The sequence below is a fragment of the Odocoileus virginianus genome, unplaced genomic scaffold (assembly GCF_023699985.2).
Source record: "Odocoileus virginianus isolate 20LAN1187 ecotype Illinois unplaced genomic scaffold, Ovbor_1.2 Unplaced_Scaffold_3, whole genome shotgun sequence".
NCBI lineage: Eukaryota > Metazoa > Chordata > Mammalia > Artiodactyla > Cervidae > Odocoileus > Odocoileus virginianus.
The window spans coordinates 4,250,948-4,277,386 of NW_027224265.1; the positions used below are offsets into that span (position 1 = coordinate 4,250,948).

General features: G+C 44.1%; 1 protein-coding gene across 9 annotated transcripts; it reads left to right on the forward strand.

Annotated features, from left to right (window-relative positions):
* Positions 1–24,293, forward strand: ARL14EPL (ARF like GTPase 14 effector protein like). Of its 9 annotated transcripts, XM_070462343.1 has the most exons (7): positions 3–246; positions 877–1,053; positions 1,413–1,560; positions 11,919–11,997; positions 16,234–16,338; positions 18,560–18,699; positions 23,553–24,293. In XM_070462343.1, the coding sequence occupies exons 5-7, from the start codon at positions 16,243–16,245 to the stop codon at positions 23,770–23,772; spliced, it is 456 nt and encodes a 151-aa protein (XP_070318444.1). In that variant the 5' UTR covers positions 3–246; positions 877–1,053; positions 1,413–1,560; positions 11,919–11,997; positions 16,234–16,242; the 3' UTR covers positions 23,773–24,293. The 9 variants fall into 9 exon arrangements, with proteins under 9 accessions (XP_070318447.1, XP_070318448.1, XP_070318450.1 ...); XM_070462346.1 differs by lacking the exon at positions 11,919–11,997 and having other exon boundaries at positions 1–246; XM_070462342.1 differs by lacking the exon at positions 1,413–1,560.
* The last annotated feature ends 2,146 nt before the right edge of the window (positions 24,294–26,439 follow it).

A 26,439-nucleotide genomic window follows, 5' to 3' on the forward strand; every position in this document is an offset into this window, starting at 1 on the left:
TGCGTGCTAATGGGTGGGGCTATGTCCCTTCCCAGCCTGCTGCTCGGCCCCAGGCGGTCAGATCCAGTGCAAACCGGTTGGTGGGTGGGGCCTGGACCCACACTAATATAAGCTGGAGAGAGGGCTCTGAAACGGTGTTTACCACTTCCAGCGTTCTCGTGGTGGGGCGAGCTCCTACAAGTGGCTGCCGACAGTCCCCGGGGTGAGTCCCAACTGCCTCCTGCCTCTCCAAGAGCGTCTCCCGAGGTCAGTAAGTGGGTCTGGCCCAGGCTGCTTTCCCATTACCGTCTCTGCCCTGGGTCCCCGAGAGTGCGAGATTCTGTTTGCGCCCTTTGAGTGGAGTCTGTGACCCACGGCCGTCCGGCCCTCCTGAAAGTAAGCCCCCCACTGGCCTTCAAAGAGGCGTTTCCCGGGGGCTCCTCTTCCCCTGGCTGACAAGGCCAGAGTGGGGCTTGGCTCCTCAGTCTCGGGGAGAACCCCTGCAGTTGGGACTGCCTTCTCATGGGTCTTCCCTTTAGTGGCTCAGACGGTAAAGCGTCTGCCTGCAGTGCGGGAGACCCAGGTTCCATCCCTGGGTCGGGAAGATCCCCTGGAGTAGGAAATGGCAACCCACTCCAGTACTCTTGCCTGGAAAATCCCATGGACAGAGGAGCCTGGTAGGCTACAGCCCATGGCGTCGCAGAGTCGGAGACGACTGAGCGACTTGACTTGACTTCACTTCTCAGGGGTCAGTTGCAGGGGCGGGGATCGGGGCAGCTGGTGCTGGTAGCTCTGCGGGGACACGTAAGGCTGGGTCTCGGGGGCGGAGGGTGGGGTGCGGGGTCCTGAGAACACGAGCCCAACAGCCCGTGCGGTGCGGGGGATGCGTTGCTGCAGAAACAGGAAACATCCAGAGGCGCACGCGCGCTCGCTCCGCCAGCCTTCCGTCGCCCGCCGGCGCCCCCTGTCGGCAGAGTCAAACTGGGCTGCAGAACCGCGGTCCTACCGTCACACCGCGGAGGGGAAGAAGGCGGGATTTGCAGCTGAGAGATAACCGCTTAATCCCCCACTCAGGTCAGTCTTAACTATTCTGGTGTTAATACCTGGGGAAACACCTGGGGATAAGGCGCAGGGCTGGGAGAGGCGGCGTGTGTGCTCAGTCGCCTAAGCCGTGTCTTAGACTCTTACTCTGAGACTAAACTCTTAAGTCGTGTCTTAGACTCTCTGCGACCCCATGGACTGCCGGCCGCCAGGCTCCCTCTGTCCCTGGGACTCTCCAGGCAAGAACCCTGGAGTGGGTAGTCATTCCCTTCCCGACCCAGGGACCGAACTCGCGGCTCTTGCGTGTCTCCTGCTTTGGGAACGCGGGTTCTTTACCACCTGTGCCACCGGGAGAGCAGAAGTCGGTTTAGTTTTTTGTTTTTTTTTTTAAGGCCCCACCGGCGTCCCGGGCCGCACCGAAACTGGACCTGACACTATCTGCCAATTCTGGGGGGAAGCCTCGGCCTTGCTTTCCTGACCACTCCAGACTGGCCGACGCTGTGGCTGCCCTTTCTGTCAGCGAAGCTGCCCTCCCCAGAAGTCAGAATTTAAGACCAGCTCATTTACTGCCAAACCCTTCGGTATTTTTGTTTTGACTGTCCGCTTGAAAGTGAAAGTCGCTGAGTCGTGTCCGACTCTGCGACCCCAGTCCATGGGCTTCTCCAGGCCAGAATTCTGGGATGGGTAGCCTTTCCCTTATCCAAGGCATCTTCCCAACCCAGGGATCGAACTCAGGTCTCCCGCAGCGTGGGTGGATTGTTTACCAGCTGAGGTATCGGGGAAACCCCCGACTGTCTTCTTGGAATATGGTTAATATGCTGAGAAGCCACAGGTGAAACCTTTTAATCCATGCCACCCTCCAAGGGGTCTTCCCTAACCAGGTGTCAAACCTGTGCCTCTTATGTCTCCTGCATTGGCATGGGAGTTCTTGACCACTAGCGCAACCTGGGAAGCCCTAATCCACAACCTCGCCATAAAGCAGACAGCGTGGCTCAGGTGGTCAAGAATCCACCTCCAATGCGGGAGACCTGTGTTGGGAAGATCCCCTGGAGGAGGGAATGGCAACCCACTCCAGTGTTCTTGCCTGGAAAGTTCCCATGGACAGAGAGGAGCCTGGTGGACTACAGACCATGGGGTCACAAAGAGGATAAGATTGAGCGACTAAGCCCAACTAACCAGCCAGGCAACTCTTAGAAATAACAAGCAGTGCCTCAGGTAGATAAGTTGTTCAAAACAAAGGAAAACTTTCTAAAAATAATTTCTTAAAGCCAAATTTCGACTTGTGTTGAAACTTTAGGCGAATGCATTTAAATAGGTTGTTACTTCTACTTTGTAAACATTATTTAGTCAGATTTTTATGGAATTCCAAAAGTTCTAAAAAAAAAAACCTAGTTTCTTGCTGTTAAATCACTATTTATTATGGTTTATAATTGCATTTTGCAATATAGATGGTACAGAGAGTACAGTTTAAGAATATTTTATTGATACAAGTAAACTTTATTGATAAAAATGAATGTGCTTCTCCAAGAATATGGTTATATTTCTCACAAAAGCTTGCTATAGCTGAAATGCTGACTTCCTATAGTCTGCATAAACCATGGAAAGGATTGAAAAGGATTTTAAATCATAAATCATAAAAAGGATTTAAGTGAATCCAAAGTTAATTTAATTCAACATAAATTTTAATTGCAGATGTCAAATGTGTGGAATGTATGAGTATTGAATTTATTGATGAATTTTGACTGTCCTTACTGATTTTTTCTTTTAAAAGCAATGAGTGACTTTTTTTGGTTTGTTTTTATGCATGTTTCCATTTCAAATTGGAAATTCCTCTGAGGAGGAGGAGAATAGTAAAGTGAAAGTATTGCACTGCCCTTAGGGGGTTTCTCTAGGGCTTCTTAGAAGTATTTTATGGATTGCATAGCTGTTGATTAGTATAGCCAATTCTTGATTGTGCCAGCTATGGGTACAGGGGTGGGGAGACTTGGACAAAGAGTAGGCTCAGGATGGCTTTTGTCCCTAACCCCCACTTCGGTTAGAATAGCTGGATATAGCTCAATATATTGGGGTTTACTCTGAGAAGTGAAGTTGCTCAGTTGTGTCCGACTCTCTGCGACCCCATGGACTGTAACCTACCAGGATCCTCAGTCCATGGGATTTTCCAGGCAAGAATACTGGAGTGGGTTGCCATTTCCTTACTCTGAGAAGAATCTAAAAAACAATGTGTGAAAACTGATGGACTCTACAACCTGCAAAACCCTTTGCAGGTGTGACGTCACGTTGACACTCAATAAATCATGTTGTGTTGCAGCCTCTGGAAGTTCCATACGCCTCATCTGTAGTTGTCTTTCCTCTGAAATGACTCACCTTTGGCTGTAGAAGAGGTCAAACACATTACATTCGAGGGACACACAAATTCTAGAGCCAGTGTGCACGGTGACTGATTTGTGGTCACCACGAAACATCCCCTCCACATGCGCATTCCTGAAGCAGTAGGGTTATCATTTTTTATTAATCTCTTAATTCTGGATTAAGGTTTTGCGCCATCTGCTGGACATATTTTGCCATGCTACAAGAGAACGTTTATTCTCAAGTGTTTTTTGATTATTAATACTTTAAAAAATTGTAAAAGGCATGTTTATTACAGGAAATGGATAAGTTTAGGAAATAATCTAGCATAAAACAAAGATCCAGAGGTAACTACTACTAATATCTAGCTTTTTTTTTTTTTTTAATACACATAAGAATATGTTCCTGGAGTAGGAAATGGCAACCCACTCCAGCTCTAGTATTCTTACCGGGAAAATTCCATGGACAGAGGAGCTTAGATGGGCTACAGTCCATGGGGGTCACAAAGAGTTGGACACGACTAAGGACACACAACGCGTGAATATGTCATGATTAGGTTTGATTTGTGTTTTCAGAGGTTTTATTTTTATTGAAGTATAGTTGGTTTACAGTGCTCTGTTAGTTCATATACATATACACACACACATATATTGTTTTTCAGATTCCTTTCCATTACAGGTTATGACAAGCTTCTGAAATAGTTCTCTGTGTTCTACAGTGGATATGTGTTCATCTTGTTTTCTGTACAGTAGTATGTATCTGTTAATCCTACATTCCCAAATTATCCCTCCCACTTCCCCTTTGGTAACCATAAGTTTTTTTCTATGTCTGTGAGTCTGTTTCTGTTTTAAATAAGAAAACAATTAAGTTTGAGATCCGTACTCTGCTCATTTGGGTTGCGGCTGTAGTAAAAAGGAGAAGGCACCTTGCAGATATGAGATTCACGGGGTGGGAGTGCTCTTGGGTTCTGTTGTGTGTGAACCTTAAGGTTTGCTGTGCAGGTTATGCGACACAGGGATCTTCTTACCTTCGAACTTACGGGGCAGCGTGGGAGGCGGTCCAGGTGGGGTGTAGGTCAGACCCTGGGGAGAGCGTCTTACTGCTCTCCCTGGGTTACTGGTCCAGGGTGGGCCTGCTCCCTTCTGTCAGTGATCAGGCACTGAGCCCCGTGTGCGCGTGGCTGTGACACATGCTACAGAGCTGGAGAAGTCTCCCTCGCGCCTCGCTCCCAACAGCCCTTGTGTTATGTCAGTATTACGTTATTTATTTACATAAGGCTCCGTTATCATCATAGCTATATTGGGGCTATATATCTTTTATAAATATAAAAAATGATGCTTTCTTGTCCTTCCTAATTCTTTTCATCTTAAAGTTTGAAATTAAGATTACCAACTCTGTGTTTTTTGTTTGAATGTTTCCGTGTAGTTTTGTTCTTTTTTTAGCCTTTTTGATATATAATTTAGAATATTATGCTAGCAGAAACAAGAGTTTTTTTTTTTAATTTGTCAGTGTGTTAAAAAGGACAATAAATGAAGAAATCTGTTGCTTTGAAATAAGTCCAGTACCAAAGACCAGTATATAGACAACTAACTATAATGCAGGGCTTCCTTGGTAGCCCAGTGATAATGAATCTGCCCGCTAGTGCAGAAGACCCAGGTTCGATCCTTGGATCTGGAAGATCCCCTAAGGAGATGGCAACCCACTCCAGTACTCTTGCCTGGAGAATCCCATGGACAGAGGAACCTGGCAAGTTATAGTCCATGGGGTCACAAAGAGTTGAACTCATTTTAGCAGCAAACAATAACTACAACACAAGCTTGGAAACATAGAAGCAGGGTGCTGACTCTAATTGCTCAACAGGACTGCAGAAAGGATCAGTGACATCTAGTAACAGGTTAACGGAAGGATGCAGTGACTGTGAGGCTGGGAAAGCAGACTTAGGTCATGTAACAAAGGCTGAGGATCACAAAATTCCACCATCTGTTGGAGAAGGAAGGTGACACAGTGTAAGGCGATTTTAGGAGGATGACCATGGTAGTCATGTGTGGAGATATCAGAAAGGATTGAAGGCAGAAAAACCAGGCTAGGGCCCCAAGCTGGCCTGGTAACTGTGTGGAGTATGAAACGGAGATGAGAATGCCTTATTCAATGAACTTAGGAATCAGAGCAAAGTGAAAAATCACATCCCGTGACTAATTACTGCTAAATAAACTTTGGACCCAATTGTGAAAGAAATATGAGGGTAAATATATGGTTCTGTGGATCTGGCTTCCCCAGTGGCTCAGGAGTAAAGAATTCGCCTGCAGTGCAGGAGACCTGGGTTTGATCCCTGGGTCAGCAAGATCCCCTGGAGAAGGAAATGGCAACCCACTCCAGTATTCTTGCCTGGAGAACTCCGTGAACAGAGGAGCCTGGAGGGCTATAGTCCACAGGCGCGCAAAGTCAGACATGACTGAAGTGACTGAGCACGCAGCACCTGTGGAGCCTTGACAGTATACAGAGCCTTCGGATACCAAGTAGCAGACCCTGGGGGAAGCTGGAAGCCCTTCCCTTCCATGGACTTCCAGTACGTCCTTGGCACCTGAGCGACCAGGAAGATGGGGCAGAGTGTGGAGACGCACAGGAGAGATGCTTGCTGTTGGAGTGGTAGGATGGGGAGACAGGGTGGCAGTCAGCCAACCAGTTACTAGTCTCGATCAGTAAAAGGACCAGGGACATTCCAAGTCGGAGAAATTGCAAGCCAAGAGCACATGCGAAGCCAGCAAGAAGGGCCTCCATGCTATGAGCAGAGATAGTCCGAAATGATTAGAGTGGGACCTCTGCAAAGGCACTGGGGAAAAAACCCAAATAACTGGTGAAGAATATGCAGCAGAACAAATACACCATTGTATGAACAATTTTGTATGAACAAATTGTATGAACAATTTTCTCCATGGAATAAAAAAAAAGTTCGGAAACTTTCCTCTTTGAAATCAGAGATCAAATCAGAGATAGGACTCCTTTAAAGAGATGAATCATGTCTTATTTGTCTTTTTATCTCACAGGGTGCCTCGCCAGTAAGGTATTTAATCAATGCTTGCTAAGTGAATGATTCGAAGAGGAGTCAGTAGATCCCAGTGAGCTCCTCCAGTGATGAAGCCACTGATCCTAGTTCAGATTATCAGCTTCATTCACGTCTGAACCTTCATGGTGATTCCCACTGGGAAGTCTGTCCTTTCAAAAGTTCGACTCCTAAGAGTTTCACAACGGAACAGTATCTTAATCAAACAATAATGGTACCAGACAGTAAGGATTCATCTCACTGGGATCCTTCTAGTAGAGGCTTAGATAAACCCCCTGGAAGCCTGTTCAGTAGCTGCTGAGAAGGATTCTAATGCATTTAGGAAGTTAAACGAGAGTTTCCTACTGCAGCCCCTTCCTCAATGCTCCTGACTCTCAAAGTCAGTGACTGTTTAATTACTTTATAAGCCACATCCTACATCACATTGGGTTTATTAAAATTAATTGGCTGCAAGTAACAAATTTTCTTATATCCCCTTCTTTCTCACATGAAGGTAGTATACTTTCTTACATGAAGGGTGAATACTCATTTGTGCTATGTTATTTTCAGTTAATAGAATATTCTGGAAATTATGTCAAAAATCTTCCTCATTCTTTTTCACAGCTGCATAGTCAGTCATCTGTGTTTATAGTACATGTGGCTACATCATACTTTGTTCAACCCCTCCTGTATGTATGGGCATTCCAATATTTCCCAGTTTAAGAAATACTACAGTAAACAAGTTTATGAGTGGTGTTATTTTTAAAGTAACAGTTGAACTCTTGAACACTGTGGGGGTTGAAGTGCTGACCCTCTACAATGGCAAAGTTCTAATCATAACTTGTAGCCAGGCTTGCATATCCAGAATTCCTCTGTGTCCAAGGTTTCTCAGAATCCATGGATTCAGCCTTCAGCAGATTTAGCTATCCGTGAATCATGTGTGTGCCTGCGTTCTAAGTCACTTCAGTTGTGTCCGACTCTTCGTGACCCTATGAACCAAGCCCATCAGGCTCCTTTGTCCATGGGATTCTCCAGGCAAGAGTGCTGGAGTGGGATTGCTGTGCCCTCCTTCAGAGGATCTTCCCAACCTAGGGATTGAACCCTCATTTCTTACATCTCCTGCATTGGCAGGCAGGTTCTTGACCACTAGCTCACCTCGGAAGTCCGTGGATCATGTAGTATTATAGCATTGGAAAAAAAATTCCTGTATAAGTAGACCTGTTCAGTTCAAACCCATGTTGTTCAAAGGTTAACTATACAGTTTATGTCACAAATTCGTATTCAAATAGCTACAAACTGACAAATGAATATAACTTAGGAATATAAAGGATTTTACACTCCAGGAATTAACAGGTAACTGAGGAATGTTTTACAGCGTGAATTCTTAATTTTAAAAAAGCAGCCAATTTTAAATTACCTCCACTGAAGCTCTAAAAAACCTGAGAACATCTGAAGAGAGAAAATTATTTTCTTAGTCAAAGTCATGTCAAAGTGCAGTATATTCAGGACTAGAAACTTTACCAGGGTATAATTAACTTTACAAAATACTGTCTTCCATTTAAAAAATCATACTGTTATCTTCTTAAAAAATGATGTAAAGTTCCTGTGAACCTTTGCTAGTTACATGATTAATTTGCAATGCTTTAGATTTTTTTTTAAGCAGGCCTCCCCCCCTTTTTTTTATTGAGGTGTGGGTAATTTACAGTGTTGTGTTAATTCAAGTGCACAGTGATTCAATTATGCACATAAATATATATTCTTTTTCAGATTCATTTTCATTATAAGCTATTATAAGATATATAATTCCCTCTGCTATTAAAAAAATCATTAGATTTTGCTTGAGAAACTTGAAAATAATACAGGAAAATTATTTTGTATAATTTATATTCTTTTTCAAATTGAAGAAATAAGAGGAAGCAGTAACTTTTGAACTTGTGACACATTTCTTAGCACTTAAAGTTTTAAAAAAGATTTTCAGTTGGGACTTTTCTGGGTTGATTACAATCTGTATTCTTTAGAGGATTTTCCTTCAGATACAGAGGATAATCCCTTGTATTTGGCCCTTGATGTATGTTTGTTTTTTCTGTAGCATCTTGTGTGGTCAGATCATTGAAGAGTACATTCTCCTGTCATGCGTGTAAGAACAAAGCCAAACATTGGCCAAAGATGCATTTTTGTAATGTGTTATTGTCTGTGAAAAAATCTGGTACGATTTTTACCTGATTTGAGGATTGTTAATCCTTAACTGGCAAGATGGAATTGGCAGTTGTTACATGACAAGATGACGTATTTTTATGGGCAAAATTTACTATGTAATCTCAAAAATACAGCCTTTGCCTTATGGTTATAAAATTCAGGTCAAATATACTTAATTCTGGTACCTCCTTAAGGTTTTACATCATTGCCAAAGGGATTGCAAGCTCTTATAACTAAGATTTTGTTTCCTTTTTCCTTGTTTTTGTGACAAGTTATTAGGAGTGAAATGATGGGTTTTACCATATAATTCAGAAATGAACAAGGCGGGTGTTAATCTCTCTGGAAAGTGGTTTTAATGACTCAAAACACAACATCTGAGTCCTGGTGACAGGAGAATGATTAGAGGACTGTAATTTAGAGGTTAATGTATGTCTTAGGCACAGCTTAGAAACGTGGTTTAGCTTTCCTCTGAGACAACAAGCTTTTTCTAAATGGTTTTTAGCTTAAATGTGTATATATACATATATATTTATATGCAATACTTACTGTGTAATCTCAAGAATATACCAGTTACTTAATGGATATAAAATTCAGGTCAAGTCACTTAATTCTGGCACCACCTTTAGGTCTGGCATCCCTGCCCGATGGGTTGGAAGCTCTTGTAACTGACAGTTTTGTTGCCCTTCTTTGTTCTTTGCGAGATTGTGTGTGTGTGTATTAGTCACTCAGTCACACTCCAGCTCTGCGACCCCATGGACTGCAGCCCACCAGGCTCCTCTGTCCATGGAGTTCTCCAGGCAAGAATACTGGAGTGGGTAGCCGTTTCCTTCTCCAGGGGATCTTCCCCACCCAGAAATGGAACCTGGGTCTCCTGCATTGCAGGCAGATTCTTTGATGGTCTGAACCATCAGGGAAGCCTTTACTACATCTATGTATCTATAATACATATATTGGGCTGTTCACACTGAAATATAAAAATAGCTAGGAAACAATTTACTGTTAACATTAGTTGAATATCTGAAGTCAAGATATAACATTGAGCAGTAGAGTTGAATTGTGAATTCTAGATTCATTGCTTATTGCGGATTGAAGATGGGTGAGCAAGTGAAATGATCATTGCCTGATTTTACATGATTTTAGATAGACTCCTGGTGGAAGAGATAGGTAACAATTAGACCCACCCTCCACCTGTTCCGTTTTTCCGCCTCTCCTCCTCTCAGCCACTCTGCCAGAGCGTTCAATTGTAGGAGCACCTTAGGGGCCTTCTGACTTTTCCCCCAGAGGGTTCTGCGGTTTCTCAGCAAAACAAAGGAGACAGGGCAGCCCAGTTTCTCTTTGTCCGCCCTTCTTCTCTTCTTTATCATCCAGGCATAAAGGTATGTGTGCTTTTTCTTTCCCACTGCTTCGGCTTGGCAAGGCAACTCTCATTGAGAAGTAGGCACTCACAACATTGTGAAAATCATGACTGGAAAGACCCTCCTTTTCGAATGATGCTCTTGAGTCCCTCTGAGGCTGGCAGAGAGAGGAGAGGCAAAAGCAAGCCACAGGATGTCGATTTTAAATAGATATTGCCACAGTCAATGTGGTGTTGGTAAGAGCAGAAGAAAATTGGGGTGCTTTTGTTGCAGAGTGTCGTAAAACAAAAATGAAAACTAAGAAATGAGCGTACAAGGGCCTTAGGAAAAGGACCTCCACACTTGAAATTTGGGATGAGTGGTTCTGAAGTATATTTACCAGAACACATTTGAATGTATATTTAGCAGCATCCGGCTGAAATGGCCCAGGCTACTGGTCTCATAAACCCGTTTTCTTCTTTCTTTGCTTTCCATCGATGGGGCAGAGTCATCAGGCAGACGTCTTTTTTTTTTATAATCCTTAAAATCCAAGGAGGAGTTTAAATGTGTAGCTCAAGAGACCCAGATAACGAGTGAGGTGTGAGCCCTTCACGGGCTTTGGTTTCATTCAGCCTGGCCACAGGGTGCAGCCCTCCTGGCGCGGACAAAACAGAGTAAAAGCAGCGGTATGGTCGCCCCGCTTATCAGATTCTTTATGATAGCTGCTTTCACATTGTTTATGCTGGGCCATTTTGCATGTATGTGTATGGCAAATCTAGCAATAAAAATGTTCCTAGGAATCTTTATACATTGCACATAAAGATGTTCTAAAGCATTAACATTGTTTACCTAAAAACACTGTCAAAAACTTGGATCAGAACTTCTAATTCTTATGGACACAGGGCAATGGAGATTTTGTTGGAGATATCGAGTGATTTTGTGGCTTTGAATACAATGAGTCAGCCAGGAGGGAGCAGCAAGGGAATGGCCTAAATTGATCATCGGCACCACAGTTGTTTCTTTTCCCAAATACGTCCCTGGTGGGATTTGCTCACCTGTCAATTATCTCAGTGATCTGTCATTTTCACCAAGAATGGGAACTTGAGGCTAGAGACAGAATGAGATTAAGATAACTTGACTCTCTTCTTCAAGGGCATTGAATGAAAGTGTCTGTGTGTGTTCTAAATGCTTTCTGAGGGGTGTCTACTGAGAGCGTCTCTGAATAAACCCCTTTATTTGCTACTGAGTAAGAGTGGAGACCAACTTTTGAGCTAGAGCTTAAACTGAAGACTCTTCCTCCCTTGAAAATTTGAGAATATCCTTAGGGATAAAAGTGTTAAAAGCACTTTACCTTGTGCAAGATACCATCAGCTGACTTGAACCATACCCTGCTGGGGGCAGCCCAAAGGGAGAGTTAAGTGCTTGTGGTGTGAGTCATTTCACTGCATTGCCCTTGGTGACAGGTGCCTGAGAGCAAGCAGAAATGCGGGGCTCAGGGCCTGGTGCTGTTTCCAGGGTGACCTAGTTCTGGAGGCCTCCAGAGTGAGGACCTTGCCAGGGTGTATGGGTCTGGAGTTTAAAGGTAAACGTAATTGTCATGCTGGTTCCTATGTACGTATAGTAGTAGTAGTGTGTGTATGCTCAGTTGTGCCCAGCTCTGCGACTCCATGGACTGTAGCCCACCAGGCTCCTCTGTCCATGGGATTCCCCAGGAAAGAATACTGGAGTGGGTTGCCATTTCCTCCTCAGGGGATCTTCCCGACCCAGGGATCAGACCCAAGTCTGTTGCTCCTGCACTGGCAGGCAGATTCTTTGCCACTGGTGCTACCTGTACGTATAAGTCAACTATTCATACTTCATCTGATTCCTAACCTGAGAAACTGGAGAAAAGCCTGTCTGCCCAGGGCTCTTCCCAGTCAGCATTTTCTGAAAGGAGTTTTAAGAGTAATCTCACCTGTATGTAACTTTCTTCTTTTCAGCTGACTTCTGAATCCAATCCTGAGGTCAGTTATGGCTCATGTGTCTGAGATGGGAACCCTTTTCCAGCACATCTTGGAGGTGTGTGCGGGGACAGAGAGGGAGGAGGAGGTGGACTTGAGTTGATCTAAATGCATCTTCCCCTATTCCTAGTCCAGCTTCCATTGAAAAGGCTCCCTGAGACTCAGGTTGATTATATCCCATCCCTAAACGATACACTGTGGTCGTCATAAAAACAAAGCCTGAAGCAGTGTAACTTCCTGAAAAGGGCTTAGTTTAGGGGGTCGAACAAATCTGGATGTTAAACCCATGTGGCCTACATGGTCTTTCTGGGCCTTAGTTTCCTCATCTGTAAAACAGGGATAGCAGTATCTAGTTCAGAGTGCAGTAGTGGAATTAAATGAAATAATATATGTAGAATGCTGGTTAACAAAGTACTTGGCACATAGTAGGAGCCTAATAGCTTTATTAGCATGCTATTTATGAAATATTTATTGAGTACTAGCTATGTACTGGGCTTACCAGGTGGCTAAGTGGTAAAGAATCTGCCTTTCATTAAAGATTCAATCCCTGAGTGAGGAAGATCCCCTGAAAAAGGAAACAGCAACCCACTCCAGTATTCTTAATATTAATCTTATTTGTGTCGTGGATGCCTTTGGCCAGCTGTTGTATCTATGGACCATTTCTCAGAATTTTTTTTTTTTTTTGGTCCAGAATGATGTTTTTAATCATACAGAAAAAAATCGATAAGGTTATAAAGAAAACCAATTATATTGAAATACACTTGCCAAAATGTTAAAAAACAATTTATGTTGGTGATATGTTTTATTGGGGCTTCCCAGGTGGTGCTAGTGGTAAAGAACCCTCCTGGCAATGCAGGAGACATAGGTTCAATCTCTGGTTTGGAAAGATCCCCTGGAGGAGGGCATGGCAACCCATTCCAGTATTCTTGCCTGGAGAATCCCATGGACAGAGGAACCTGGTGGGCTACAGTCCATAGGGTCGCAAAGAATTGGACAAGACTCAGGTGACTTATCATGCATATGTTTTATTATTAATGCATCAAATCAGATCTACCATCATTTTGAAGAGACGATGAATCTCAATAACATTTGACATATCCTCAACTATAATGAGTAATAAAAAACTTCTGTCAAAAGTATGACTAACCCTATTGTGGTTTGTTGGTTGCCTTGTAATAAAAGGAAATATCAGAATTTCAGTTAAAAATGAGTAAAAATAAATAGGTATTCTTTATTCATCTAAGTTCAAGGGCCCCCTGCTTTATTTCTCTGGTTCGGAACCCCTGCATGGGAAATGCCAAGCAGGGGAATACATGGAGTTCTGAACCATTTTATTACTTTTCCTGGGACAGATATTTTGGACTCCTAATAAAATCCAGTTACGGGATGGGGAATACATGTAAATCCATGGCTAATTCATATCAATGTATAACAAAAACTACTGTAATGATGTAAAGTAATTAGCCTCCAACTAATAAAATTAAAAAAAAAAAAAAAAAAAAAATCCAGTTACAGTTTTAGGACCTGGTGGAATTCTACTAAAAATTACGTTCGTTTTATTCAGAGTAGGAAGGAGTACGTTTTACCCCTGATCTAATCTATTTGTGGAGACCTACATTTCATGAAGGACTTTAAGGCATGTTGGGTCGAGGGTTTGCATAAAATATTCATTTCTCCCAATGCAATTAAATGAATGCTCTTTCAAAAGATGTTCTTGTTTGCAAAGATGACCATTAAGTCATGTCTATTCCCATGTTGAAGAAAATTTGTTACATGAAGAAGCTAGAAGGTTTAGGATCCCCCTAGGGGCAATTTTCTAGAGGAAGCTTCAAAAACTGAGCCCAAGAAAGAAAGGATTCTTTGAGGATGAGAGTGATGGGGAGGCTTCTTGGAGTAAAGAGATAAACCAGAGTTCAAAGAGGAAGGCTAAAATTAGATAAGAGATGGGAGGGGTGGTAACAGGAGTGGGTAGCTCACTAGCTTTGGCGCAAGGAAAGGAATGTGGGGAGGTGAGCCTAGATAGGTCGCCAGAGTTCATTTCGATGGACCTTCACTGATACGCTAGGGATGTGGGATGTTATTGGCAGAGGGGAGTCACTGAAGTCTTCATAGGAATCAGATAAAGACATTTCTGATTTAAGAATATTGGCATGACCACAATGTTCTGGGTAAATTTAGCGTAGGAAGAAATTGTGGGCAGTCGTTTTAGGATGAGATGGCAAAACTGAATGGAGAAAATTATACCTATCCTAACATCGCCTGTAATTTCCTAAGGATAAGGATTCATCTGGGGAACTTATTAATTATTGCAGATCATCACGATTTTCCTCCATAAGTGGTCACCCCAGTAGGGCTGGCATCTGACAAGGAATTGATCATTTTTAAATAGTTCCACGTGGTTTTATCTCCAGATGGCTGGGGAAATGCTCCTGAGGAATGTCTGGCTGATGAGATGTGAAATTGCATAGGATAGTGTCAGAGCAAAAACTGCACCCGACCAAATGAAACAGGCCAAGTAGATTTTATACCATGCTATTGTAGAGAAGAAAAGCCAGAACTCAGTCTGAACTCAACTCCACTGAAATAAAGGTGGGAGTGAAATATTAGAGGATTTTAGGGGCGCGATCCATGGGATGTGTTGGGCACATTGAGTAATTCCAAAGCTTGCAAATGTTCTTCTCTGTGATTAGGCCACCTGTGTTTACTAACTTGCGCTCACCACTCCACCAATGAGCGAGTTAGGCATCTACCTTCTCTCAGAGACTGGCGAATGGGTTCCTGGTCTTTCTGGCTGATAACATTTCAAAGGGATAGTTCATAGTCCTTGAGAAAGACCTTCTGGGCTTGTAAAACTAGCCTTAGGAGGCTGGGGGAGATTTACATCTCAGTGGAGCAGAGAAAGAATTCAGAGTGACACATTTTCTGAAGAAAGGATGTAAGAAAAGGGAGGTCAGGGCACAGAATCTGAGAAGGCGGAGGTTTAGTCAGACTGAGGAGGACATTACGCTCATCTTGGTCCCTACTGCTGTTACTACTATTACTGCTGTCTTTGGGGTAGCTTCTGCCTGACTCATTGGAAAAGACCCTGATGCTGGACAAGAATTGAAGGCAGAAGAAGAGGGCTCAGAGGATGAGATGGTTGGATGGCATCACTGATTCAATGGACATGAACTTGGGCAAGCTCCAGGAGATGGTGAGGGACAGGGAAACCTGGCGTGCTGCAGTCCACGGGGTCGCAAAGAGTCGGACACGAACTGGCGACTGAACAGCAACACCAGCTACCTGATAGAGAGCGGAAGGAAGAGTCAGTGTCAGGGATGCGAGGAACGAAAAGTCAGCGCGACTTCTGACCCGCCTGGGGACCTGGAGAGGGCGCAGAAGAGCGGGCAGCCCACCGGAGGGGCTCAGACAGGGGAGCGTGCAGAGGCGGCGGTGGGGTTGGAGCTTCCGGTGGGCAGGCAGAGCGGGGGTCATAACTGAGCGTAACCCTCAGGTCCTGTGTTGGAAACAGCGCCCGGCTCCCAGCATGGGTGGTTGATGAGAGAGGCAGGAGCCAGCAGGGCGGCGGTACCATCTCTGGAGCGTGGTCCTTTCTGGCAGAACACTGCAGAGAAGCTCAGAGTGCATTTATCATTGGCAGCGTGTGTCAGCTTCGCCTAAGATGCGTGCGTGCACACACACACCCACGTGCCTGCCGAGACGTCTTGTATGTATATTGAAGTATTTCAAAGTAAATTACAGGCATGTAAGCAGCTGAGCTGTATGGAAAACTGATTGCTTCCATTTAGCACAAGTTGTGTTAGAAATTTGTCGGAAAACTTGAGTGAGGAAGTTGGGGCTTTTGGAGGCAACCTGGGTAATGATTTCGGAAGATGTGATAACGAAACCATGGGAGCAGAGATGTTCGCAGAGTTACTGAGGATGTGTGTATATTAACAGGTCTTACTGTTTTTCAAGGAAGTAAATGTAAGGGGGGGAAGTACCCAGGTCTAAGAATTTCTAGTCCTCTTGAGCAGGAGTGGATGGCCCCAGGGTTACTTGCTCCAGAGAGGTCTGCAGTGCTAAAAACTGTCAAAGGTACAGGCCGAGAAGACGTCAGTAAAGCATTCTGGAGAAGTCAGATGCAGGATAGTGGTAAAGAAAAAGTAAGAGCCAGGAAATCAATGGTTTTTCCAGTTAAGTCTGGCTTTGAAAGAGAGTAAGATGTAGGGAGAGAGCAGGTAAGTCACAGGGTTAAGTTACTCGGAATGTATGATTCAATGTGTATTTATTTTTTCCAATTACTTCTCTTTAGTGATCAGAAATGAGTGAACAATCAGGAAACAACAATTCCATGCAAGAGAGACCTGCAGGTCAAAATTCTCCTGAGAAAAATGACCAGATCACACAGAAGCAACTGGTATGGTACTATACTATGATTCTGTGGTGTTTGGGGGAGTTCTCAATGTAAGGAGTCTCTGAGTTGCTTTGGATTTGGGTGGGAAGGTGGCCGCATCAGGATTCCATGGGAAAGATCTCTGCTCCCTCATCTACACCCTGCTCACTGCCAGGCTGGTCTCATCTCACTTGTCTCCCCTGTGCCTCTCAGTTCCCAATGTCCTGTGCAATAAAGTCCTACCCTTGGAATAGAATAATTGTAAAGAATATGGTCAAGTATTTTCATATAATTGTGCTTTTTCCCCATGATACACTAATCCTGGCTCTAAAACTTGGCCCATGTTAACACATCTAACCCTTAACACGAGATACTACTGTTAATCCATTTTGCAAACGGAGAAACTGAGCCTTAGAAGTAGGAATGTGCTTAAAGCACCCCAGGGAGAGTGGCGGAGCCAGGGTTTGAGCAGAGACATCTAGTCCCTCGCTGCACTGCAGAGAATAGTGGATGATGCTGAGCTGTGTCTATTGCACATCGATACCTAAATACAGAATTGTTTCCTCAGGTCGTTTGTAAAACAGAGCCATACACACCAACCAAAATGAAATTTAAAGAAACATACGCACATTATTTTAGAGTGACTAGGCTATTTATAAAAAAAGCCTGAGGTTCTGTTACTGACTTGTTACATTGAAAGTTTCCCTTTGGTTAGAAATGTCCTATTTCACATATGTGTTAACCTGAGTTTTTTGGGGCAACTCAGATTACTTTCTTCTAGCAACTTTTGAAAGAGCATTCACTGTCTTCCCTCCTGATATGTGTGCTGCATGATCAAAATTAGTTCTCAGGATTGACTGAAGCATCTTTATTACTTGCCTTTCCAGCTTGTTGTTGTTTAGTCGGTAAGTCGTGCCTGACTTCGATCCATGGACTGTAGCCCACCAGGCTCCTCTGTCCATGGGATTCTGCAGGCAAGAATACTGGAATAGGTTGCTGTGCCCTTCTCCAGGGGATCTTCCCAACCCAGGGACGAAGCCCACGTTTCCTCATTGCGGGCAGATTCTGTTCCCCCTGAGCCCACCAGGGAAGCCTCAGTTTCAGATTACGTGTCTGTGTCAGTCCCTCAGTCGTGCCTGACTCCTGTGACCCATGCACTGTAACCCGCCAGGCTCCTCTGTCCTTGGGGTTTCCCAGGCAAGAACACTAGGGTGGGTTGCCATTTCCTTCTCCAATTCAGATTATAAATATCCCCAAACAGATATTTTGAAAATTTCCACTAACACACTAGAAAGTCATTGAGGCAAGAGTTTTCTTCCTGCAGCCTGGCTTTGACTGAGAGAGGATCCCTCAGGTGGCTGTATTCTGCGTGGATACCCTGGTGGGGTCCACACCCCCAGGGCACTGAGCTTGGAGGCATCCCTAGAGCAGCAGTCCCCAGCCCTTTCGGGACTCGGCACTCATTTCATGGAAGACAGTTTATCCATGGACTGAGGTGGGGGGAGGGGATGGTTACAGGATGATTCAAGTGCATTACATTTATTGTGTGCTCCTATTGTTAATTACGTCAGCTTCACTTCAGATCATCAGGTGTGAGATCCCAGAGGCTGGGTACCCCTGTGCCGGAGCTTGGGAATGGAGGGCTCTGTGTGCTGTGTTCTCACGATGTTCTGAGACAGTTTGCCTGGGGGAAGGGCTTTTACTTCATCCCCACCAGTTTTGTGAAGCCAAGAGGTGTTTTCCAGGTTTAAAGGAAATTCTTCTGTTCCCCCTTGTTTTTTATTTTTTAATTATATGTAGTTTTACACTATGTATTTGTTTATTGAGAAAGAATGATCTAATATGAAAAATTTTACATCATCTTTTGAAACTAGTCAGATTAAACTGTTTATTTAGGTTAGAGTATACATTGGAACACTTTTCAAGACCTATTCTTCTGCTTTATCTGATAACATACATTTCTTTAATTGCTTACTTTTAAAGGTAACATTGTTTAGAGTCTTACTAATAGTAAGATGAACACTTAAATATGTATTTTCTTCAAATGTTTAAAATGTTTATAGCATTCAATATGTAGCTGGTATTGCTTGATTAAAAGTTACCTATTTAACATTTAAAAAAAAAAAAAAAAGAACTGAACCATCATGCCATTATGGTAAAAGTTACAGAAACTTCATCCTGATGCAATGTAAAACAGAGAAAATTATCAGATTCTTACTACTAATACATTTTATTTGTTTCATAGCAACAGATAGAGCGGCAGTTAAAATACTTGGCATTTCAAAATCCTGGACCACAGGTAGCTGACTTTAATCCTGAAACAAGGCAGCAAAGAAAGAAAGCACGAATGTCACAGATGAATGAGTGTTTTTCTGTAAACTCCAAGTAAGATCAAGATTTATTATATTTGATCTGTGGGATTATAAAATGCATGAGTTCTCCTTGACAAAGTAATTAAAGGTTGCCTCTTTTTCATGATTTAAAAATGTATTTTCTATGCTTGCTTCAGTAGTACGTATACTAAAAATGTATTTTCTAAAGTACGATATCACCCCATATGTCTGGAAGTTAGCAATTTCAAGAAATAAACTGTAATCCCCAATTAGCCATCAATTTTTTAAAAACATGCCTCAGAATTCCTTGCACTGGAGTACTAGATGTAGTATGAAAGATGATTAAAATGAAGGAAGGTATATAATTATGAAGGGCTTCCCGGGTGGCTCTATTGGTAGAGAACCTGCCTACCAGAGACAGGGGTTCAATCCCTGGGTCAGGAAGATCCCCTGGAGGAGGGCGTGGCAGCCCGCTCCGGCGTTGGCCTGGAGAAGCCTGTGGACAGAGGAGCCTGGCGGGCCGCGGCGAGCTGGGCGTGACTGGAGGGACTTAGCGCGCACATGTCGCTCTGTAACCTCTAGGTGGCGCCTCAGGTGCTCCCGGGAACTCGGGTCCTTTGGGTCTCAGGGCAGGAAGAGTCCAGTGAGAGGCAAAGTGATGGATCAGAAGTGATTCATTAGAACAGGATGCTTGGAAGGGCTGTGGGCAGGCGAGAGGGTGCCAGGCCCGGAAAGAAAAAGTGAGGAGAAGGGAAAGACCGCCTTCTTCCTCTTTCTCAGCTGTCTCATCAGCTCCTCCCAGGCTGGGCAGGGAGTCTTCTTGTCCCTACTTGGTCAAGCCAGCACTGTCATGGCACTATGGAGCAATTATTTCAGGCCTCAGTGCAGTGAGGGCCTTTCATTTGGAAATGTCCTCTTTCCATAAATGACTGTTTTTTATGTATCCCGAGAGCACGTCCTAGGGATCATTAACTTCCTGAGCTCCCTGGGCAGGATGTGGGCCTCCTGCCACCCCTGTTTCATTGTTTGGGGGCATGTCTCATGCTGTTGTTGGATGGTGTTGTTGCCAAGCAAGCCTGCTTGGCTTTGTGGGTAAGCCAACCTGCTTTACTCAGTGGTCGTTAACTTACTTACGGTCCTCTAGTGAGGTTAACAGTTTAATCACCTACTTTGTCCCTTTACTCTGTCCCTTTCAATCAGGAGAAATAATATGCCCATAGGAATGAATTCAAGTATCAGAGGGCACAGAATATCATAAATGCAATTATTGCTAGCACATCAGAGGCATAAATTAAGAAGACCATAAAGAAAAAGGTTGATATATTTGACTACATTAAAATTAAGAGTTAATGCTCTTTGCAAGATACCCTAAAAATAACGAGAGAGATATCACACGGTAGGAGAAGTTATTTCTGAAGAAAAAGAAAACCATCCTAAGAGAAAAATGAACCAGTGAATAGGTATTTATTTCATAGAAGAAACGGCTTTCTGGGTAGCTCAGCCAGTAAAGGATCCGCCTGCAATGCAGGAGACCCCAGTTCGATTCCTGGATCAGGAAGATCCCCTGGAGAAGGGATAGGCTACCCACTCCTGTATTCTTGGGCTTCCCTGGTGGCTCAGTTGATAAAGAATCTGCCTGCGATGCAGGAGACCTGGGTTTGATCCCTGGGTTGGGAAGATCCCCTGGAGAAGGGAAAGGCTTCTCCAGTGTTCTTGCCTGGAGAATTCCCGTGGCAGAGGAGACTGCTGGGCTACAGCCCATAGGGTCACAGAGAGTCAGACACAACTGAGCAACACACACAGGCGCGCACACACACAGAAAGGCTAGTGAACACTCAGGATGCTGAAGCTTCTTTATCGGTACTGTGTGGGAAGTACTGCACTGCCCAGATGGGTAAAGAGTTTAGTCTTCTGATATCACTGTTGATGAAGCCATGGGACATGAAAAAGTGTAAAATATGACAACCACTATTTGAAAACAGCTTGCATTGCCTATGCACCTTATGACCTAACACCTTCACTCCTGGGTGTATATCCTGGAAAAACCCATACATGTACAACAGGAGACATGTTCAACAAACTCATCTCTGCAATAGCAAAGAAAATAAAGCAGTAATAATCCAAATGCCTATCCATTATGGAAAAGATAAGTAGCTGGTAGACTGGAATACATATAGATGTAAAAATATTTGAATATAGCTACATGTGCTACCATGGATGAATCTCAAATCATGATATAGAATTCAAAAAGAAAATTACAGAAGGGAAAATGCAGTGTGCTTGGAGATACATATGGCGTCAGTCAGCCAGTCAGTTCAGTCGCTCAGTCGTGTCTGACCCTTTATGAGCCCATGGACTGCAGCACTCCAGGCCTCCCTGTCCATCACCAACTCCTGGAGCTTGCTCAAACTCATGTCCATTGAGTTGGTGATGCCATCCAACCATCTCATCCTCTGTCGTCCCTTTCTCCTCCTGCCCTCAATCTTTCCCAGCATCAGGGTCTTTTCCAGTGAGTCAGTTCTTCACATCAGGTGACCAAAGTATTGGAGTTTCAGCTTCAGCATCAGTCCTTCCAGTGAACACCCAGGACTGATCTCCTTTAGGATGGACTGGTTGGATCTCCTTGCTGTCCAAGGGACTCTCAAGAGTCTTCTCCAGCACCACAGTTCAAAAGCATCAGTTCTTTGGCGCTCAGTTTTCTTTATAGTCCAACTCTCACATCCATACACGACCACTGGAAAAACCATAGCTTTGACTAGATGGACCTTTGTTGGCAAAGTAATGTCTCTACTTTTTAATATGCTGTCTAGGTTGGTCATAGCTTTTCTTCCAAGGAGCAAGCATCTTTTAATTTCATGGCTGCAGTCACCATCTGCAGTGATTTTGGAGCCCCCCAAAATAAAGTCTGTCACTGTTTCCATTGTTTCTCCATCTATTTGCCATGAAGTGATGGGACCGGATGCCATGATCTTAGTTTTCTGAATGTTGCATCTGAATGATACATATGGCATCAACAAAAAGTAAAACAAGGAGATGAGATTCCTTTTGGCCAAGTGGAGGGATCCAGTGGGTGGGGCATAAAGAAGATGTCAAAGACGCGACACCCCTTCATTAAGCTGGGCAGTGGGCACATAAAAATGTGTTTTATTGATCTATGAATATGTCTTGTACAACTTCTGTACATATAATAGCTTAGACTCTTAGAGTGGATAGCATCAGTGGGCAGGAAGCCAAGACCCGTCTTGACGTCTGAGTCGTGGTGGGGAGTGTTTGGGTGAAGGCGCAGGGCGCTCAGAGGCTGAGTTGGGCTCTGCCGGCTGCGTGGCTCCCCATCCTTGTCGTTCCCATAATAGATTTTCTATTTCCTTGGCTACTGACACCTGCATTTCCTGTTGTGTGTAGGCACTCTCATTCCTCAGATGAAATGCTTCCAGTGTAAGTCCTCATTGGAAGGCTGTCCTGCTACATTGAGATGATCAGGCAAATGTGTAGAGCCCCTTAGCCTTCTCCGCTAACAGGAAGGGGAGGTAACGCTTGGGGACCCTGGGTGCAGAAGGTCAGTTTCACAGCCTGTCCGACTTTAGCTGGGAATCACGGGTGCAGGCCCTACATGGGGACTTTTGTCATTCTCAGGGTTTCAGGCAGCTCCGTATGAAGGATTTGTTTCAGAACGGTTTGGTTTTGAGAGGGTGGCAGAGTTCTGGTCGAAGACTTCTGCTTCCTGAACTTGCTGTAGAGGCTGATGGCATCAAGGGTCCCACGAATCAGGAAGTCAATCTCTCGTGTCTTCCACTCGTCGCGTTTCCTGCCCCACACTGGGTGAAGGACAGTGAGACCGGGGCAGAAGCCGTGGCCTCAGGAGGCGGCTAGCAGAGGCGGCTTGGGTTTGCCTGTTCTTGTCTCAGTGATGTCCGTGTAGTAACTAGCAGTTCTGACGCCTGTTTGAGTCACTCGAAATGTGATTGTGCTCACACAGTGCTTGTTCTGTTCTCTCTCTTCCTAAAGTCTATCTGTTCCCGGCTGCACCGGACCTTCGCTGCAGCACGTGGGCTTTCTCCGTCGCAGCACGCCGCAGGGCCGGGCCCCTCAGGCATGCCTTCTCTCGTCGGGAGCGCAGGCGCTGCGGTGCTCGGGCCTCGGGCGCTGTGACTGGCAGGCTGAGTCGCCCCGCAGTATGTAGGATCTCAGTTCCTAGACCAGGGATCAAACCTGTGTCCCCTGCACCAGCAGGCAGATTCTTAACCACTGGACCACCAGGGAAGTTCCTTCCTCCTTTTTAACAGTTGACCACTGTTTTTATTTGATGTATTTATTTGTTTGGGGCTACATCAGGTCTTGGTTGCTGTGTGGGCTTTTCTCTAGTGTGGTGCTTGGGCACTGTAGTTGCAGCTCTCAGGCTCGAGAGCACAGGCTCGAGACCAGGGGCACAGCATCTTAGTTCCATGATGAGGAATCTTCCCTGCATCAGGGAAGGAACCGTGTCTCCTGCATTGGCAGGCAGATCACCACTGAGCCACCAGGTGAAGCCCAGTTTTAGGTATATGGAGTGCTTCTCTTACAAAAGAAAAAAAATAATAATGTAATGTAGTAGGAAAAAAATCCCATTAAGAATGGTGATATTTCTAAGTGAAATGTTGTAGAAGGAAGCTTTCAGTAGCTTTCAATCAGCTATTCCTCACAATTGGCTTCGGTTGGCTATCACACCCCCAGCATGCTGGAAGGACGGAGCATCGCTCTCAGTGACAGCCTGACTGCATTTGTCAGGGAATGTATGGACTGAATTTCCCAGGACGTACTGCCTTCTCAAGTTCTGAAGGGTGCCTGGGTCATCTTTAGGGTTCTGCTTCTTCAGAACAAAAGGAGCTCATTTAGGCAGATTGCTAGCGCCATTCTTCTCCTCTGCAGAGGCAAGAAATACGACCAAAGCGGCAGGCTCATCTGCAACGACGCGGACCTGTGCGACTGTCTGGAGAAGAACTGCCTGGGCTGCTTCTACCCCTGCCCGAAGTGCAACTCCAACAAGTGCGGGCCGGAGTGCCGCTGCAACCGCCGCTGGGTCTACGATGCCATCGTCACCGAGGCCGGGGAGGTCATCAGCGAGCAGCCGTTTGACATTCCCGACTAGGACGCGGCCCTGCAGGCTGATCAGTTTTCTCTTGTTTGCTTAAGGTTAAGCCAGCCTCTGTCTCCTGGGTGAAGTTTAGGACTGGGGGAAACAGTGTTTAAAAACGTAGCTTAAGACTCCTGTTCTCTGAAGCCACAGAGCTGTGTGGAACGGCCCGCCTTCTCCAGCCTTCCTGCTGTGATATCTCGGTTCCTCCCCTGGTAGCCCAGGAGTGAGCCCTGGGGTGGTTATGAGCACCAGCACCTCCACCACTGCTCTGCGCTCAGATTAAAAGTCCCTTTCCCCTTTGCTGGTGCTTTAGGAGACAGAGTGTGAGGGTTTTCAGAATTCTGTAGCTTAGAGCTTGTCTTGACATGCAACGTAGAGTCACACATTCGTGATAGTTAGTTACCCTTAGGCTCTTGCACATCCCCAGTTCTCGATCACTGCTTTTTGGATTGACGTGACACTGCATACCCAATCTCGTTTTTTGTTGTTACTGTTTTAATAATAATAAAACAAAATCTGGTAATACTTGGCAATGTTTGTATTAAAAATTTGTTTTACTTGTAACGTGGAAGCGGGACTTGAATATCCTAAAGGTCAGTAGTTTACCTTGTTTTTTCATTTCAGGATCAGTATTTTCAGAATATTTTTTCAAAAGGAGAAATCTTAAGTTATTCGATGAAAGCATGTTGGCTGATTGTGTTGATACCTGACTGAGTATGATGGGGGTTTTTTCAGCTCTGATACATGGTAGGAGGTTTATAGAGACTTGGACTCCGCTTGCTTTGAGTGTGTTTTCCTGAGTCCTGTTTACCGCCTCAGTGGTTCTCATCCTTCAGTGTGCATCAGAATCACCTGGAAGACTGGGTTTAGGGTAGAACTTTCTGCCCCGCCCCCAGCCTCGCATTCGCTAGGTCTGGGGCAGAGCTCTGGAATTTGCATTCCCCAGGTGAGGTTGATGCTGCTCCTGTGGAGACCTGAAATGTTAGTTTTCAGAGGTTTTTTTTTTTCCTGCATAATCAGTTTCAAAAGTAGTTATTACTGCACAGCGCCGGGGAAGGTTCGTGATAGTTCTGGACTTGTTACTTAACAGTACGTTTTGGGACTAAAGTAACAAAAATCCTGCAAGTCAGGCTGTGACGCCAATATTCCTGTACATGTAGCAGGAAAACTGACTCTCTTTCTCAGAATTTACTAGGTTTTCCAGACTCAACTTTGTGCTCTATGCTTCTAGTTCACTGCCTTTAACCATCACAGCCCTGGAAAGAAGAAATCAAATCACCCAAGTTAGATCCTTTGAAATGCCCATCAGGAACACACAGCCCTGAGACCAGTCAAAAGAAATGGGGGCCCTTTTTTGGGGGCTTATATTATGTTTTGCTTTGAGAATAATCGTTGTTTTGTAAATGACTGACCAAGTGAATTGTTTCATTATTTATTTTAGGATAATGTAATTTTAAAGTCAAAAAGAAATCTTCCAGGTTGTCTAACTAGGGATTTGTCAACAGATTATAACCAAGAGGCTCTTCTGTGCGAGGCACAGGGATGGAGCTGTGCATAGAACTCAGCTGGTCCTGTCTTCACAGAGTCTAGAGACTAAAAACAGTCTGGTTTTTTTTTTTCCCCACAATTGTGGAAATTTAGACCCAGTGAGATTAAAATGACTTGGTTAAGGACAAACAGAAGCCCTGGCAACCTTGGTGTTTTGCACCCTAAGACTAGGTCAGCGTTGTTTCCGTGACATCACATATGTCCCTAATTGGCCTGATAGTAAACTCACCCCAGTGCTTTTGCTGGTGTGCATTCCTGAGCGCCCCCAAACTATATAGGAATCAACCCCCAGGGAGGAGGCTTGGGAATCCACACATTGAAACGAGCACCCAAGTAGACCTACCCAAGATCAGGTGAGTCTGAGAAACATTGCTTTACCATATATATATATAATTTTAAAAATACTTTTTATTAATATACATGTATTTGGTAACTTCAAATTTAGAACACTTAAGAGTCCGCATGAACAGGGTAAACTGTTCTTCAGTGATAAAGATTTGAAATGGGGAAATAGATACTGAATTGGTTCATATTAACTAATCTCCCCGTTCAATTTGTCCAGTGAAGACTTGTCCGGTGAAAACTCTTGCATATTAAAAAATAATCAGGCAAATTGACATTTAACTGTCTTTCCCTTTTGTCTCCTCTTGTCCTATTAAACATTAGATGAGAGAATCTGATTTAAAACATGTTGGCAAATTATGTTGGCAGGTTTTCCAAGTAAAGCAAAAAATAAATGCACATATTTATTAAACAGATATCTCATACTGATCTTACGGAAGCCTACTAAAATCTTTGATGAAGTCCTTTTTTTATAAAGCAGTTTATTTCATCTTGATATAATGCCAATTCAATATATTTTTTAAAAGCCTTTTGCAATAAATGATTATTGCAAAAATAAATTGATGTGAATTGTCAGAAACTTATTTTGTACGTGTCTAGTTCTGTCACAGGCTGAACAAAGCTCTTTAGTTAATTTGAACTAAATTCAGATTAACAAGGAATAGAGCTGTACCATCTGATTAAGGAAACTGTCTTGTCAGTGTAATAGGATTTTTTCTCTTCCTGGTGATCTTTCAGTGTTGACTGGTGTGTCTTCATGAATATGTATAGAAATTGTAAGGAAAGCTA